The 17,208-nt window shown below is 35.1% G+C and overlaps 1 protein-coding gene across 5 annotated transcripts in view; it reads right to left on the reverse strand.

Moving 5' to 3' along the window:
• Positions 1-1,607: 1,607 nt before the first annotated feature.
• The window catches only part of pde1a (phosphodiesterase 1A, calmodulin-dependent), a 99,649-nt gene continuing 84,048 nt past the window's right edge, over positions 1,608-17,208 (reverse strand). For 4 of the 5 annotated variants that reach the window (XM_059033637.1, XM_034044999.3, XM_059033635.1 and 1 more), the window contains 13 exons: positions 15,984-16,166; positions 10,727-10,793; positions 10,398-10,514; positions 9,869-10,009; positions 8,873-8,973; positions 7,701-7,826; positions 7,221-7,322; positions 6,996-7,116; positions 5,882-5,963; positions 5,195-5,315; positions 4,726-4,913; positions 4,245-4,532; positions 1,608-1,747 (listed from right to left, as the gene is read on the reverse strand). In XM_059033637.1, coding sequence (XP_058889620.1) covers positions 1,698-1,747; positions 4,245-4,532; positions 4,726-4,913; positions 5,195-5,315; positions 5,882-5,963; positions 6,996-7,116; positions 7,221-7,322; positions 7,701-7,826; positions 8,873-8,973; positions 9,869-10,009; positions 10,398-10,514; positions 10,727-10,793; positions 15,984-16,166 — 1,687 coding nt within the window. In that variant the 3' untranslated portion in view covers positions 1,608-1,697. Of the gene's footprint in view, positions 1,748-4,243; positions 4,533-4,725; positions 4,914-5,194; positions 5,316-5,881; positions 5,964-6,995; positions 7,117-7,220; positions 7,323-7,700; positions 7,827-8,872; positions 8,974-9,868; positions 10,010-10,397; positions 10,515-10,726; positions 10,794-15,983; positions 16,167-17,208 lie in introns of those variants that run through there. The other variant, XM_059033638.1, reaches the window with a different exon arrangement.

A 17,208-nucleotide genomic window follows, 5' to 3' on the forward strand; every position in this document is an offset into this window, starting at 1 on the left:
TTTTCAATAGTAGCCAGGTGCAGGTAATGATTAATAATAAAACAATTAACAAAAACAATTAAACAAAACAGAACAAAAATGTGCCTTACGCACATGTTTTTCTGCAGGGAGGTTTTAACCCCCTCCCTGCTGTCTCACAATATATATATATATATATATATATATATATATATATATATATATATATATATATATATATATATATATATATATATATATATATATATATATATATATATATATATATATATATAATCTTTATGGTATGTACGATTAGCGAGATTTTTTTTTTAAAAGTTTAATAAACTCAATGTCCTGATTTCTCGGCCAGTTGTGGTCTTCCTCAATTCATGTTGCTGGACGTTGTTGAATTTGTTTTTGGTTGAGTAATGAACATCACACTTGTGATATGCACAGTAAAGGAGTGCAGAGCATCATTGGTCACTCCTTCATCGACTGCTCAGCAGTAGATTCTGTTCTTGCACAGCATATCGGTGACACGATCCTGTAGTCCATGTTAATGATGTCAGGAAGCAGGTGGAGCATCTACTGTACATGATGTGATAGTAAGGGTGCAGTTTCATACATTCGTTACCGCAACATGTGTGACTAAACAATACAAAATGTGGCCGCCCTGTGTAAAGGGTAACTGACAGATGGCTCAGTGAATATCTCAACCCCCTGGTGTCCCCAGATGATAAAAATAAAATGTACTCAGGTAAGTAGTTCCCAGCAAGGATATATAATTGTTAACTTGTTGTTTTCAGATTATTTAAACCTGAGTGGGACAGCACCATTGCTTACACCTGCAGTAAATCCAGGCATGCTGACAGCTGTTCTGACAGCTTATAAACACTTCATTAATCACAGACAGGTAGCCAAGCTCATTGCTAAGAACAAGAATGCAATTGTTATTCAATGGAGAGTTCTGTTGCTAAAACCACAAAAGCTATTAGTAAAACTTTTTTCAGAATTTTCTCCTGATTTGTCTTTAAGAAGTCATTGTATTGGCAAAGAGCAGGGGTGAAACAGAATTCTAAATAATGTATTATTTTAGTATATTTGTTAATGAGTTTCATAGAAGAGTAATCTTCAAAGCTGCTATGGGACATTTTAAATTAAAACACATGGTCTGCTTGTTCACTTTCTTTTATAGGCTAGAACATTCTGTAGCAGCAGTATGACAGACTACTTCAATAACTTTAATTTATTCATTGTATTATACTTGAAAAGATACAATGCATTTAAAATCAAATACAAAATTAAAATTACATGTTTTGCCCATTAACCCCAAACAGAACCATTGTTTACTACATATCTTGATATGACTATTTTTGATATGGGGGTAACCATCTATTCAGAAATACCAAGATATGTAGTAAGCAGGGTCTGAGTGGGGGTACATTAAGCATAAACACACATGACTCTACGCATATCTATGCTAAAAAAGATCACTGGGACAGACCAGACTATAAAGGAATTTAAGAAAAAGAAAGTGAAAAATCAACTGTTAATGATCTTCAAAGCTGTCCCTGTACCTTGAGGTGGCAGTGTTGTAGTTTGGAAATGTTTGAAAAAATAAAGCAAAAAATTACACCAAGACTAAATGTGTTACAAAGGGGAGTAGAAACCCCACTTTTAATAAATAACATTACATTAAAACACGAAGGAAAAATCTGGGATGTAAAGTTTCAGTTTTAAGGCTTCTCAGTTTCGTCCTCAATACTTGCAGATGACTGATGCTCTCCTAGAAAAAATAACAAATTAAGTGCTTAAAAAAGTAGATATGGACCAATAAAACAAATAATAAAGAACACATTCCTTTCATTTGATGAATTCCTGATTACAGCACATCCTTAAAAGCAACTAAATATATTTAAAAGCTAGTACAGTGGTAAGTCCATTTAGTACATTTTAAACATTTTAATCTGTATGCATTGCTTTATCTAAAACACATATCATGAAACTTGATCCTTACGGTCAAAGTAAGTATTAAAAACCAAAGCCTTCATATTCTCATATTTCCAGTTTGCCTGAATCCAGAGAGAATCAGATGATTCTGCCACTTCTGTGGAAGCAACAAGTAATGCTGTCTCTCATTCTTTAACAATCAAGAATGGCAAATGGCACTGGCTTCAAGGTACACTTTGCTAAGTTGAGTGTTTAATCTTTTGAACAGTTTCTTTGCTGACTTGTAACATAGTTCACTGACACTCTGATGTTCAATGGATTCCGCAAGGCACATGATGGCTGATGACATTTCTACTCTCGTAATTGCACATTCTGAGGCCAAAATACCTCACTGTGTGGCTGTTTAAACAGCTTTAATAGTAAGACAGACAGGAAAATGTGCATGTTAATTAAATGTCCTGTGTCATAAGATCTTACCTTTATCCTTGCCTTGTGTATTGAGATAGTATGAGATAGAAAACACGTGTAAGAAATCAGTCATCCGTCTTATCCAGATGTCATTGTGCATAGTGTGGTGATTAAGCACAAAAGTTAAAAAACAACAGAAAAACTTTTGTTTGTTTTATGTCTAATGGAAGTTCCGGAGTGTGATTCATAATAAGTTAATATATTCTATGTTGCCATAAAAACAAAACGCTATATTAAAAAATATATCCTTGGAATTTTCATGTACATAGATAAGTATGTGCAAAAAATATATATCATAAAATATACTCGTTCCTGCATCATGACACTCCCTGGTCGGCAGCTTCATTTAAAAACAACCCACTGCCATTATCACTCTCACTACAACAAGCACAGTACAACAGAAAATAAAATACATTCAAAATAAAGCCATGGACATTCAACCAAACTATCCAGAGAACTCACAAACAATGAATTTAAGAAGACATGTTTAAAAGAGCAAGAAAATGAAAATACAAGGGGAAAAAAACACTTGCTGATATACACCGCACAAAGTTGTATTTGCATTCAGTTTCCTTGCATGCTTCTCATGATCTAGCCAGCCTGCCCCGACCAGAGACGGTTACTGGTCATTCCACAAGAGGCCTCGCAACCTCTTGGCCATTATTCCAGAATGCATCTGTCTCTGACATATGCAATGCTGAGGTTGGTCGACCCCCCCCCATACTTTCACTAGTTTCTATAGACTGCATGTCTTAGATCCCCAAGACCCTGGTTTTGGGACCAGAGTGCTGAAGGCAGCCACTCAGTCTACCCTTTGATATACATATACCATAGTGTGGGTTTACCCTACAATTGTTCTCTAGTTTCTATACACTAGATGTGATATATTCCCCAAACCCTGGATTTTTTATACCACATTGCTAAGGGCAGATATTCAGTATACCCTTACAGCACGCACACTGAGGTGCCAGTTCTCCCCACACTTTTTTAGGTCCTGTGGACTAGCGGTATTTGTCATGGGTCCTAACAACTTGGGCTTTGTGCTAAGGGCATTCTCCTGGTCTATCCTTTTTTAGCACATCTGCCAGTGTTGCAAGTCCTGCAGTTGTGATAGCTTGTGTATACTATCCCTATCGGTAATGGAATAACATTTCATACTTAAAAGAGAACCTTAGGTTATATATCATTTTGGTATCACTGAATAGATAAACATTTCCTCTTTAAACATATGCAGAATATGTTAACAAGAAGGCTATTCATAATTAAGGCTCCCTAAATCATATCTATTTTTTTTAGAAATTCACAACCACAATATACCTCCCATAAGTGCAGTGGCATCCTGAATGCTATTAATTTATTACTAATGCAAAATACCAAGGTGGGATATTTGTTTTAATTTTCCCCAAAGAAATGATGACTGCCAAGACTGGAACAGCATTCGGTGTGATACTTGTCTTGGCATTCACTGTTGTCACCATAACTGCATCACAACCGTGACCCACATGCACCACCTTGTGGTTTTTGAGAAGTGTGGCAGCTACTTGTATAGCACATGCCTAATTTAAATATCATGCATAGACCTTTGGCTTGGTTACAACTCTTTGCCCCCTGGGCAGAATCCATTATTTAATGTGTTTCTAGAAGTCCACACTGCCACAGCACTCCATTAGATAAACATGTCAATAGAAAAGAATCTGCTACAAAATGCCACACCACAAAAATGCCCATCTGTCATCCATCTTTGTCACAGACTTCCTTTTGCTTTGGGAAGTTTGTGACACGGAATGTGAAAGAGCCATTATGCCTTGTACTGTACAGGCAGTGGTTTGGCAATGCTAAAACTTGATCATTGTTAAAGAAATTACCGTTCCATGGGGGTCTGTCAGAAATACCTTCCCGAACAGTGGAATTGGAAAGTGAAGAGTCAGCCTGTTGCTGTGTCCTCTGTGGCGCAGAAGTAGAATTAGAGTTCTGGGAAGAATTACAAGAAGTTGTGTTCAGTTCACAGGGGGACTTCAACTCTGACACCGAATCACTGTCCTTCTCAGAATCGGTCCTTGTTAATTTGACTTCTGTAATTTCTGTGACTTCACTTTTCTTGTCACTGTGCTTGCAGCCATTGTTAGTTGATTCTCTTTCTTTTCTTGCTTGTTCTTCGAAAAACAGAACAAGGAATATAAATGAAACATGAAGGAAACGATTTGACAAATGATTACATAAAACTTGAAGAACTGTGGTTAAATATTAACCCATAGGTTACAAGTTTTTTGGTACATCAAAAACCCCAAACGGATCTAGTTGTATTTATTTGATATTTGCTTCAGAATTACCTAAGAAAATCCATACCTTGAACAGCTAACTCTTTCCATCTCTCCTTGTTCTGATGCATTATATCCACCCAGTTGCATCTGAATCCTTTCAGATCAATGCTGGACAAGGAATAGTCTGTGGAAGACCCTTGATCTTCTGTGGAAACCTTTTTACTGTGTTTTTGTACAGATTCAACAACACCGCCTGCTCCCCCGCTGTTCACGCTGAAAATGGAGGCAGTACAGCGTATTTATATCAAGGGGGATCTGTTTAAAAATAAAGCCTTTTAAAATAAGAACTTATTTTAAATGGGTAAAGTTTCTGCAGAGGAGTAAATGTTATAAAGCATCCCATGAAAGGCCTTGGACACATGTTTTTGAATATCATTCACTGATTTTTATATTAACATAACTGATGTATGTATGCATCTGCAATGATGGGGTACTAAATATAATAACATTCCAGAAAAACACAATTTCTACAAAAAAAAAAAAAAAACACTAACCTGGACTTTTGGAGCCCAGAGCCCCCCGAATGTAAATGTTCCTCTATAAGAGGAGTTACTATCTTCTCCGTCACATCAGTCAGAACAGAGAAAGTTGGTTCTACAATGAAATCAATAAAACCTGTAGAAAACAACATTATTCACACAGTAGTTAAATCTGCAGTTTTTTATGTACAAGTTTTTGGACTGACATCACTATTTAAAAACAAAAGAATAACTTAAAACAGCCTTTGCATCACCCCACCAGTATGAAACAGCCCACAGAAATGACCTTGAATTGCTCTTTACGTAATTGTACAACAATGCTCTGTATAAAATCACTGTAAAACCCAAATTAATGTTGACCTATCTCTCTATACTAGGCATATTAGTCTGCCATCTAACACAAGATGCACTGATATATGATGTTAATAATCATATTTACAATTCTTCTGTAGTTTTGTTTCAATGACATCATCAAGCTAGTGTTAAATTATGTGCTATTTTTGGATAAAGCAAATGGGGGTATAATACATTTCTAGCTCTGTATTAATACATTTTGAAATGCATTTACCTAGAAAACTAGGCAGCTACTAACAAGTTCCACTTCAATTGAAAGAAAGAAAGGAAGAAAGAAAGAAAGAAAGGAAGAAAGAAAGAAAGAAAGAAAGAAAGAAAGAAAGAAAGAAAGAAAGAAATGAACACAACCTATCTGTGACTGGGCTACCAATGTGGACTTGCGATCACAAAGAGGTGAGAAAGGCAACCCCAGTTCAGCTTCTTTGTCTCCCTAAAAAGACACACAGAAATAGAGACATGAATAGCAGTTAGAAACATCAGTAAGAATAGTGTGATAATCTGATTTTTTTTTCTCTGGACAAACCCTATTAAATTTTTAAAAAAATGATATCATTATATCATGTTTAAATTTAAATAAAAGCTGTATAAGTAGTCATTATCTAAAATCAAGACACAGTACATATCCAAAAGATTGTTTCTAAGTAAACGTAATCACAGACTTACAGTAATGGAATTTGAGGGGTGTCCTGAAAAAACCTGATTGCACACAACGTCATTTTCTTTAGATAACCTATCTGTGTTTCTTATTAAAATAAATAAATAAAAAGAATACAAGTTCTTATTAAAAAAGAAAAACAAATACCAACTTTCCACAATACTAATGGTAATATTAAGCAAAATAAGGTGACTCTGAAATTATGGGAGATCAGGTTTCCAGGACACCCTTTATTTAAATGTATAGTTAAACACACTTCATTTTTAATTATTACTGTATTTGCCATTTAGAATCGCTGCTGTCCCAACAATGTATAATGAATACTGCATGTATGCCACAGCAAGTTGTTGTGCTGCTCAAACCCAGACATAAACATTTTGATTCAAGGAATGTATTGTGTTTAGAGTTACTTGGGTAGGTTTAGCTACATGACATAAACCATGTCAAATCCAGATAAGTGCCTCGTTAGCAAATAATCTGAACTAATAAAACCCCTTTCACTATGAAAAGTGAGCTTTGCAGAAAATAGTTTTATAAGATACTGGTGTCTTACAAATTGTAAATGAATAAAAACAATTATCCATTAATATTATCCAAATATTAAATGAATAATGAATTTAAAAAAGAAAAAAGAATAGCAAATAGTGCATCTGTCAGTTTTGCCATTCATGATGAAAAGTCACAGGACAAGGCATGCAGTAAAGTATTTGTTGTTTGCGATGTAGTAGCTGAGATGGCTGTCAAGTATACGAAGCAGAAAGAAAAGAAGACTCTTGTGTTTAATTAATCTTGTGTTCAAGGCAACACCTGTCTAAAGAATTCCTCCATCAGAGCGTTTGTCCATCTGTGGTGCAGTTCCCAGGATTTTGCAGGGTGGCTTATATCGGCTGTATGCAGCATGAGGGACATGGCTTTTGACTTGTCTACTCTGTGAACCAAAGATAAGTACTGATTAGCCAACAAGGAAGGCAGCAATTATACTATTTTTCTGTATTTTGTTTAGAGCATGGATAAAAGGAAACACACTCTTACCCTTCAGGCTGCTGCAGCGCATTTTTTATGTTTTTAATGTGCTGGAAATGGCCAGACATATCTGTATATAAAACCATATCAACCACCAATGTACGAAGTTCCCTGTGTATACCAATATAGAAAAAAATATTATCGACAAGAAAAAGAAACCATAGCGGTTTGAGACGCATCTGCAAATAGTCTGGGTGAATCTTGCTTTTAATCCATTGTTATTAGCATGATTTTCTTGTTCCTGAAATGAATACATACAAAACACTGTATGTTTTGATTAATGAGATGCACAATTCTGCACTGCTAGTTCAATGATCTTAGCTTTCTGAAACTACATGTGATAAATGACAATTCATACACCGGTGCATCTTATACACCGTTTTTTATGGTAACTGTCAATTTATCCATGTCAATTAATGGCTTCAGTTCTCTTACCATGCTGCTGTCATACATTGAAAAGTTAGACCCTAAAAACAGAATAGATCTTACCGCCAATCATCTTTTGACAGGTTGGCCAGGATATTCATTTCAGGCTCTTGCATGAGTCTATACGCAGCACTAATGTGGTGATTTTCAAGGACAGAACGGTCATTGTACAAGATTGCAACGTCTGACCTACACATAAAGAAAGCATGTTATTTTGTATTTCATTTTATTTATTTATTTATTTATTTTAGCATTTTCTTATTAAATATCCCTTTGAAGATGATTTCTTACTTACAGTTGGTAAAGGTCAGCAGAGATTGGTAATGCTGTTTTCAATAATGCAATCACTTACACTGAAGTCATCTTTTGACAGTGACCCCAGTTAAGACAAATATCAATCATTTTATGTTCATGCTACAACTACCTGTAGCTTTAGCTGGTAAATAATTTGCATTCTGACACTGATGAGCAAAGTAACATTCCACAAGAATTCCAAAGAGTCTGGAACCAACTCCCCAGTAATGTTGTTGAAGCTGACACCCTGGGATCCTACAAGAAGCTGCTTGATGAGATTCTGAGATCAATAAGCTACTAAAACAATCAAACGAGCAATATTGGCTGAATGGCCTCCTCTCATTTGTAGCCTTTCTTATGTTTTTATGATAAGTAAGTAGTACTTAACCGATTATATTTCTAATGGCAATGTTACAAGAAGCTTGCAGCCGTTAATGCAGTAAAACAAGGTTTTCTTTTGCATGTGTTACTGTGGGTTTGACATGGGACATGTGACTTCTGAGGGTGAATATGAATCCCCTCAAACTATGATATATAAACAGTGCAGTACAGTATTTTGGCTAAAGAAATGACTGGACCTTCCAGCGGGACTACTTAGAGAAATGGCTGCACAGGGCTTCATCATCAGATAGAATTCCCCTGCTTTTATGTTAGATGAAAACTAAATGCCAAACTTGTTGGAAAAGAACCCTCTGAACTACAGGTTTACTAAAAGCAAAGTGAAAATAAGCTCTCTACACAGAAAGGGACACCCCAAAATATGTGTTGGAATGTAGGTCATTTTCTTGAATTACCATATTTTTTTTCTTTCACTGCATTTACACGTGTCTGTATTGTATAAGAAATGTTGCTACGGGAAATTAGATTAACATTAAACCATAATAGTACAATTTCACACTGAAACGCTAAAAAAGAAAAACCATGATAGATAAGAAGTTTACCTGGTTTGAATGTGGAAGTTGTTTGTGGTCCCTGTGTGTTCAAAGTCATGGATGGCAGCTGCAAAAACCATTGCAAAAATGTCCAGTTCTGTTAAGGAGTGCTGTTAAATGAGATGGTATAACTTAAATTTATATTTAAATCTGAATATGTCCAATGCAATGCAAAAGAGATTCAATAATATAAATATTATATAGCTGTAGCAGTACAAACGCTTAAACTGGGATATAGTGCCACCTAGTGGAGCTCAAAGATTTCTTTTTCAACACTTTGCAGCCTTCTTTTTTAAACAACTTCACAGAAATGTGTGGAAAAGCTGTAGACTGTTAAAAATAAATAATATAAACCCATATACTAAATGTATAAAAATGTTACACATTCACATTTTAAAGCTTCCCAAATCCATGCAAAACTAAAATTCTGCAGAGTGCTTTTTTCAAACAATATCAGTTTTGTAATTCAGTTAATATATAACAGAAGCAAAATTGACTGTTACCCTGATTTCATGTTACCCTGATTTCATGTTACCCTGAAGTGTGAACTATAGAGGAATCACAGATCCCAGTTCAACAGATAAAGTTCTTTAGAAAGAAAAAAAAGTACTTAAAACATAAAATGTAGTTATAGATTTAAATAAAAAATAATCTATACTCAATATACTGAAGCACAAGTGCCTTAAAATCCAATTTCAGTCTAATTTAATCAATCCAGAAGCAGAGCCTGATTCATTTTAGTTTCTGCAAAAAGACTGAAGTTGAGGCAGAAGCAGTTTTGATTAACGTGCAGGCAACTGAAAACAAGAAAGAAAATAGAAATGCATCAACAAATCAAAACAATTGTATTGATGCTCACAGTAATACATAATCCCAATTTGAGCTTGGTTACTGTATAGGTTTCCAAGATCCCAGTATTTCATTTGTATTATTTTTGGTTTATAAATTAATCAGTAAGCTGTATAGAAAGGGTTACACACGCTGACAGCTATATTTTTGTCTTACCATCAAACCTGTATGAACCATAAAATAGTGTAAAGTCTGGGTAACATCAGCTGCATGGACTAGATTGTGGTAAGGGTTTTTGTACTTGCTATACCCAACTTCCAATGCTTCAACAAAGTTGAGGAGTGCACTTATAGGGACCTAGAGGGGAAAAAAAGGTGTTTGAATTGATATTCAGTAACCTTAAAAGCAGTTCAAATTCTAGTCATTAAACACTAGCTAAATAGATGTCTCCACAAGGAGGAAGCAACTCACACTGACTGTATTCAAGCAAGAACTTCTATAGCAATGAATTGCGAAACATTTAATTTCAAACAGAATAGTACTTGCACATAATACAGTGGACAGTATTTTTATTACATTTGTATTTGCTTTCAAATACACACTGATAAAATACATTGAAAAAAAACAACAAAAAATGATGCTCATTATGACTTTCTTTCCTCCCTTTGAATAGTCAGGATTTCTTTGTTAGACTATTTTTTGTTTTAATTTTGCCTTTTGATAAAATCATAAAAACATATCTGACCCTGAATCGAGAGATAAGATCATATCTGGTGAAGAGTTCATAGACCAAGAACCTCAAGGCATGTTCTCCTCCCGCTTCGTTTAGGGCAAAGACATTGAAAGACCATTTGTCTACATCCTGCAGAGTACAAAACATTTGGTTACAAGCATGATTATAAAACATGCATATTAAAAGCATACTGCTCTTACACCAGGTTCACTTACACAGGGCTATCAGAGGTCAACAGTAAGAGCCCAGGAGACATGACCAGCTGGCTCAGGTTTGAAAGTGCCTCTATAATGCAAACAGTTCTCTATTAGCAGCATTAAAAAAATGTAATAGTATCTCACCTTTAAAACTTCAACAACAGCCGGAGGGTATGTTAGCCCAACCAAGACAGAAGTCTTTCGAAACATCCTACGATTACAATAAATAAAAACTGTCAATGGATTTCCTAAGCAGGTTACAGTCCCTGCAGGGCTCGCATATCGCAATATTATCACTTGATAACAAACTTGTATGGTGCCTTTTCTTGTCTGATCAAACACGAAGCTATAAATTCCACCGTCTCTATTGTTTTCGCAAACAATCCCCTTACAGTATTTCACAGTCAAATCAACCGTACACCATTAAGTTCAATTTAAATATCCTTCTCAAAAGTAGTCGATTGTCTTCTATAATCTTTTTTTTCATTTTTATTAAATAATCAATACTTTTGTTTCACATTTTTTTTGCAAGCATTTAATGTATACCTGTGGTTTTGGACTGCTGTACAAGTTGTGACCAAAGCCAGATTTCAATTTAAATGTATGTGTTTAGAAACAATTGCTACAGACAGAAACCTCGGAAACACCGAACTTAAAAAAAAACAAACAGAAGTAGTTAAGTGGCCCTGTAGAAATTGGCTAATGAGGCAAGACTCATATTAATCAAGGATCTGGAATGCCTGAAGAGCTAATAAGCCAGTGGTTATTGTGTATGAGTGTATGTAGCAACAGCACATATAATTTATCTTTATATATTTTCTTTTCATATATTAGTAAAGAATTTAAACATCTAGTACCTTACATTTTTTCAGATTTCATGTATAGTTGTGAATTTACACCCCATATTTGTTTTTAAAGGGGCAGGATTTTCAAAAGTTCGTAAATGATAACTGTAGTGTTAATCAACAAATCGTTATCGTTCTGTCTATCTCTTAATTAAATAATCATGCTAACGTGATTTCTGAAATTATGTTGATTTACAAAATAATGTTAATATCTTAACGAACAGTGCTTCTTGCAACTATTTCTTTTGTTTGTATGGGAATTTAAAAGCAAATCTGTGTTAATTGCCATAATTTATCAGGAGTTAATTTGCACTTGGAAAAGGAGGGTTTTAATTAACGAAAGACTATAACTCACCTTGAAACAGAAACTTAACAGACTGCGGCTGTGACGTCGACGATACAGCGACTACCTAGATAATTCAATATCTGTAGTTATGAAAATATTTTAGACTTTTATATACATGTGGTTATGAATGAGATTTGTTCACTTGCTTTAAAAATTTGTAACCTTAAGCCCGGAACACACTGCCCAATGATATTGCAGGAAGGGATGCATGGATGCATAAAGTATAGTGGCAATGGGGCGAATCAATAGGTGAAAAGATAAGGCTATGGCAGTAATAAATATCTACAATTTTGGGTAGCACTTAAGGTGACGTGATCGTGAAAACCACATGACTGGAGTCATGCATGTATTCTCTCTATTAAACACACACACACACACACACACACACGCACACACATGGTATTCCATTGGTTTGTATATAAAGTCTGTGTTGATATTTTTTTAAAACAAGACCTGACAGCCCCACATTGTACTTCTTAACTATTAGACCAAATATTTACAGAATACTTAAAAACTGCTGCTATAATCATGATTCATTTATTATTAATAGCATTATCATTAAATTATACCAAATCACATTTTTATACTGTGTGCCCAAATGCTTATAAAGTCAGCAAAAACATGTTTTCCCTTTGTTATAAATAAAAATGTGATTTGGTATAGTTTAATTACAATGCTATTAATAATAAACAAATCATGCAGCATGATCCTAATAGCAGTTGTTAAGTATTCTGTAAACTTTTCGTCTAATAGTTAAAAAGTACAATATGGGGCTTGCTTTCAAAAGATATCGCCACGGACATGAAAGGAATACCTAATGTGATCGAGATCATTGACATGGATTTTGCCTAATGTATTTGTAATGTGTAATGTCAGACTCTCCCCACACTGTATGTACAGTGTACACTCTCACCTCCACATGCCTGTATTCACATATTATAACATCTTCTTATAATACTGTGTTTCTAGTTCTATTCATGTTGAATTTATTTCTCACGGAGACGAGCAAACAGTACCAGAGAAAACGCATGATTAGAGGAATTCACAGAACAATTAACTATAAACAAATTGCGTATTGCGTTGGGGAGTTCTATCGTAATTCTAAAAGCTTAATACATTTATACTGAAGTGTTACATACATGGTATACATGCATGGGCGTCAACCGAATTAATTCTAGCGGGGCAAAGTGTTTAAATCTAGTCGGGGTAATCTGGTTTTGTATCGCATAATAATTATTACACTTCTAAGCCTCATTTACATTTACAAGCCGGCATAGGTCCGGATGGCAGCAGAGATCCTTATCATTTTCAGGTAGCATTTACACTTTATCTTTATTTAATTCCAGAACACAGACTGTGCTGCACAGTAAGGGGAATTTAAGAATACATGTTAGCTACTGTCTCCACATCTATAGAATTATTTTAACCAGACAAGAACGTGAAAAGTTGAAAAAAGCAGTCATAGTGTGCTTTATCAACATACTTGAAACAATTATAAATATACTTTGCAAAGAAAAACAACCACAAACAAGTACAGCAGGAACTGTAAACTATAATACAAAATATGTCATCTACTGACATTGCAGTAATGAAGTTCATTTTAAACACACTGCTCCAACCTAACTGAATTATTTAATACTATGATAGTAATCACGCATAGGTTTTTGTGGCACCAGAACTGGAGCACTAACACACCTAACTACAGGTATACTATTACAATCTTGTAAATGGCGAGCAGCAAGCTATTTAATTATACTCAGTTTAAACTTAAGCATAACTTAATGAGTTGGATAAAAAGTATAAAAATTATTTTATTGTAGAAGACATGAAAACAAGTTAACTGATTAAACATGGTATTTATAATGAATAACTATATTAGCAGTATATAATAATATTATTATTTATTTATTTAGCAGACACCTTTATCCAAGACAGTTTACAGAGGCTAAGCTGTGAACTATGCAATAACAATCACTTAACAGGACCTCGGGTTCACAGACAGAGCACAAGGAAGTTAAGTGACTTGCTTAAGGTCATGAGTGAGTCAGTGGCTGAGCTGGGATTTAAAGCCAGGAACCTCCAGGTTCCAAACATTTTTTTAACCACTGGACTTCACAGCTTCCACAGAATATAACTAAGAACAGAAAATAATACAAAAAAAAAACTGTTATAAAAACATTTTCAAGTGGTCTGCAACATCACACATAAAACAAAGGAAGAAAAAGATATTCACAGTTGGGCATTCACATTGTAAGAAATTTGATTTAATACACTGCTTCAAGCAAATGCATTTATAATTAGATGATTTAAATGCACTGCACAAAAAATAACTTTGGTAAAGGTACAGAAAGTACAACATGAATACAAGTGTATTTACCTTTGTATATGTTGCTCTTTGTGAAAGAAATAATGTTTTAAGCTGCTTGCAGACCCATAGAAGAAGTACAAAATAGCCCCTCTTATTAATGCATGATGTCACAAAAGTTTTTGTAAATGCACTCTAGCTAGAGCAATCTGATTTTCCTACCCTAAAAATTTCAGGCTAAAACTCCAAACTTTGTCAGCGCTAGGCCTCTTAAAAAACAAAACAAACAAAAAAATGATCTCAAAAACTGCACATCTGACTGGAACGAATTCGACCATGTCAATAGACATTTACCCACAAGACCATCCATGCAAAACGTCGTGCCAGTCCATTTAACAGGGCCGAAATTAACTGCCGTTTAACAATAAAGCCTACTCAGCCCTAACTGAGGTGGTACCAAGCCACTGTAATTAACAGTTCAATTTATACTGTAATACCCGACACACTCAGTTGTATTTAGAGTAGCATTTAATCTGTGAGTAGAAGCGCAGCAAATCAAAGTTTACATTTTTATAAATGCAGTAGAAAGGTAAAGCACATATATGTGCACATAAATCAACTGAAACAACATCTGATGAAAATCAATACTGTAAATGTGCCTCCATATTGACTCTGATTATCAAATTCAGACTAACAAACGTCAACAAATACAGAGTAAATTTATTTGATCTAATAAGGCACTGGTCCCGATTTCTTCAAGTGCCCCCCCCCCCTAGCATCTCCCGTGGGAGGCCCATGTATGCATGTATAATAACTAACAACTACTGATACAAATGACACTTCAAAATGTATTTATTTATAGCCTACAATCATACATACTAAAATACATACAAAAGTAGATGTCAACATAAGAAAATAAATTCCAACCAATATAGACAGATGGCTTACCCCGCCCTGCCCCAGTGTTCTAAATAAATGTACATCTGCATGACAAAATGCACAATTTTAAATAAAGTTTATAAATTATAAATATTATAAATAGATATTCACATTATTTTTGGTGTCCATTTGGCTGCTGCTCGCTAGTGGGAGAGCCGTCTTGCTGTACGCTAGTAGTTTCCATAACAGCGAATTATGCTTCTGTTCATTTTTCTTTATCTCGTTAACATGCATTTTGCTTAACAAGTTCCCCTTATTAAGTCGTTGAGACAGGAAGTGATGTACGTGACCTGCGACAATTAAGCTTTTTAACGAGAAATGCGTTCATTAACGACCTTATTGACTCAATTTCAAAGCATTAACGGATTGATTTAATTAACACATTTCATTTGAAAATTGCTACTAAAGCTTCATTACTGTACCACAAGTTCGATACAATAACACTGTTTTTTGAAAATCCTGCCCAAGGTGTACTGGAAGGCAAGGGGCCTTGTCAGTTTTCTTTAAAAGCTGCTGTTTATCAGAGATCTGAGGGGGGTATAATTAGACTTATTGTTTATAAGAAACATACCTGTGTGCTGCTGTCCTTTAAAGCAGCTGTGAAAGGTCTTCTGTCCCCCCCCCCCCCCCCCCCCCCCCCATATATTTTAAACTACGGTTTATATTTTCCATAGAAACAGGAAATACCCATGACATATTAGGTCTTTGCAACACCCACACACACTAGAACATATTGTAATCTGAGGAAAGAAAGGCTCACTGATGCACTGTGCTACCATCTAAAACATTATTAAAAATATGTTTTTTTATTACTATACTTTTCAAGCAGTTGTACTTTAATTTACCAATATTAAGCAGCTTTAAAGTAGAAGAACTTCAAGGCTATTTTAATGCTGTTCAACCAGTACTTCAATGTTCCAATTCTTAGAGTGCCTGTGTGGTATTGCCGTTAGATTTTATTCTTACCTATCTACAAAAATTCCTGCTTGCACTGCGTGGACTATGCTGCGAAACTTGGGCTTCTCGTCTGGTCTCCTCCTAGCCACACCCATCTTCTTGGTAAAGGTGGAGGCCAGCCAATCCCGAACCTCCGAAGGGACTGCATCCGAGTGGATATCACAGAGTTCGTCTTCAGTGTCCAATAACTGTCTGCAATATTAATACTGTCTGTCAATATGAAATCACATAACTAATAATTATTTCAGTAAGAAACGATGGCTGACATCAGGGCACTAAGCAATACAGGCTGCTGGGCCGCAAGTTGATCTTCATTTTCTAGTAATTATTTAATAACTTCAGCCAGCACTACATATTATTCATGTGTCACATTATTTCAATGAACAGTTATCGAAAAGCTAGATAAATCAAAACAAAGGCTATTAACGAACAATTAAATTTTTTTCAAAATGGACTTGAATGGTTTGTCACTTCTAGTCTATTAAAAAAACAAAATCATACTATTTGCTTGCCGCCACCCTGAAATATGTAGAATTATTTGAGAAAATATTGATGTTAAGCAATACTCAACTATTATTGCATTACTTTATTTGTGTTTCAACCTCCTATCATAACCCATGAAAAAAACTCATGGGACCCCCATTTGTCAATCAAAACCCCCATAATTGCTATAGGCAGTCCCCAACACAATTAGTTCCCCAGACACACACTGGTGTGTGTCTATGCAGAACCATCCTGGGAGCAGGTGGGTCCCTAATCCTGTTCCCCTTTTACCCCAATGGGGGTGATAGCACGTTACAATATAAACATGACCAGCATTAGATATTGTTTTATTTGGAAGGTCTGTGTTCCCTTATCTACAAAGTAATCCAATATGTTGACAAATTTAAATAGACTCGACTTTAGATTCTGGTTATTTGTGTTGTTGTAACTTAGTGGTCCAGATACATTTAGACCGTAAATATTTGAAAGCCAGATTAGGTTATTTCACACTGGAAAACTGGAACGAAAGTCATTAGGCTCACCAATTATACAAATCTGCAGTATAATTGCCATCCATGTCGGCTTTTTGCCTTTCTGGTACTATAAATACTGTACCGTCTGCCACTCTAAAGCTTTTTATTGTGACTGCCACTGTTTTAAATTCTTCTGTCTTTACTGATTTCGTATTTTTGCTGTAATGACAACGGCCAAGGATTGAATCCTTTTCATTTTGGGCATTGGGTTCTTTGAT

This window comes from Acipenser ruthenus, chromosome 11 (assembly GCF_902713425.1).
Source record: "Acipenser ruthenus chromosome 11, fAciRut3.2 maternal haplotype, whole genome shotgun sequence".
Classification (NCBI taxonomy): Eukaryota; Metazoa; Chordata; class Actinopteri; order Acipenseriformes; family Acipenseridae; genus Acipenser; species Acipenser ruthenus.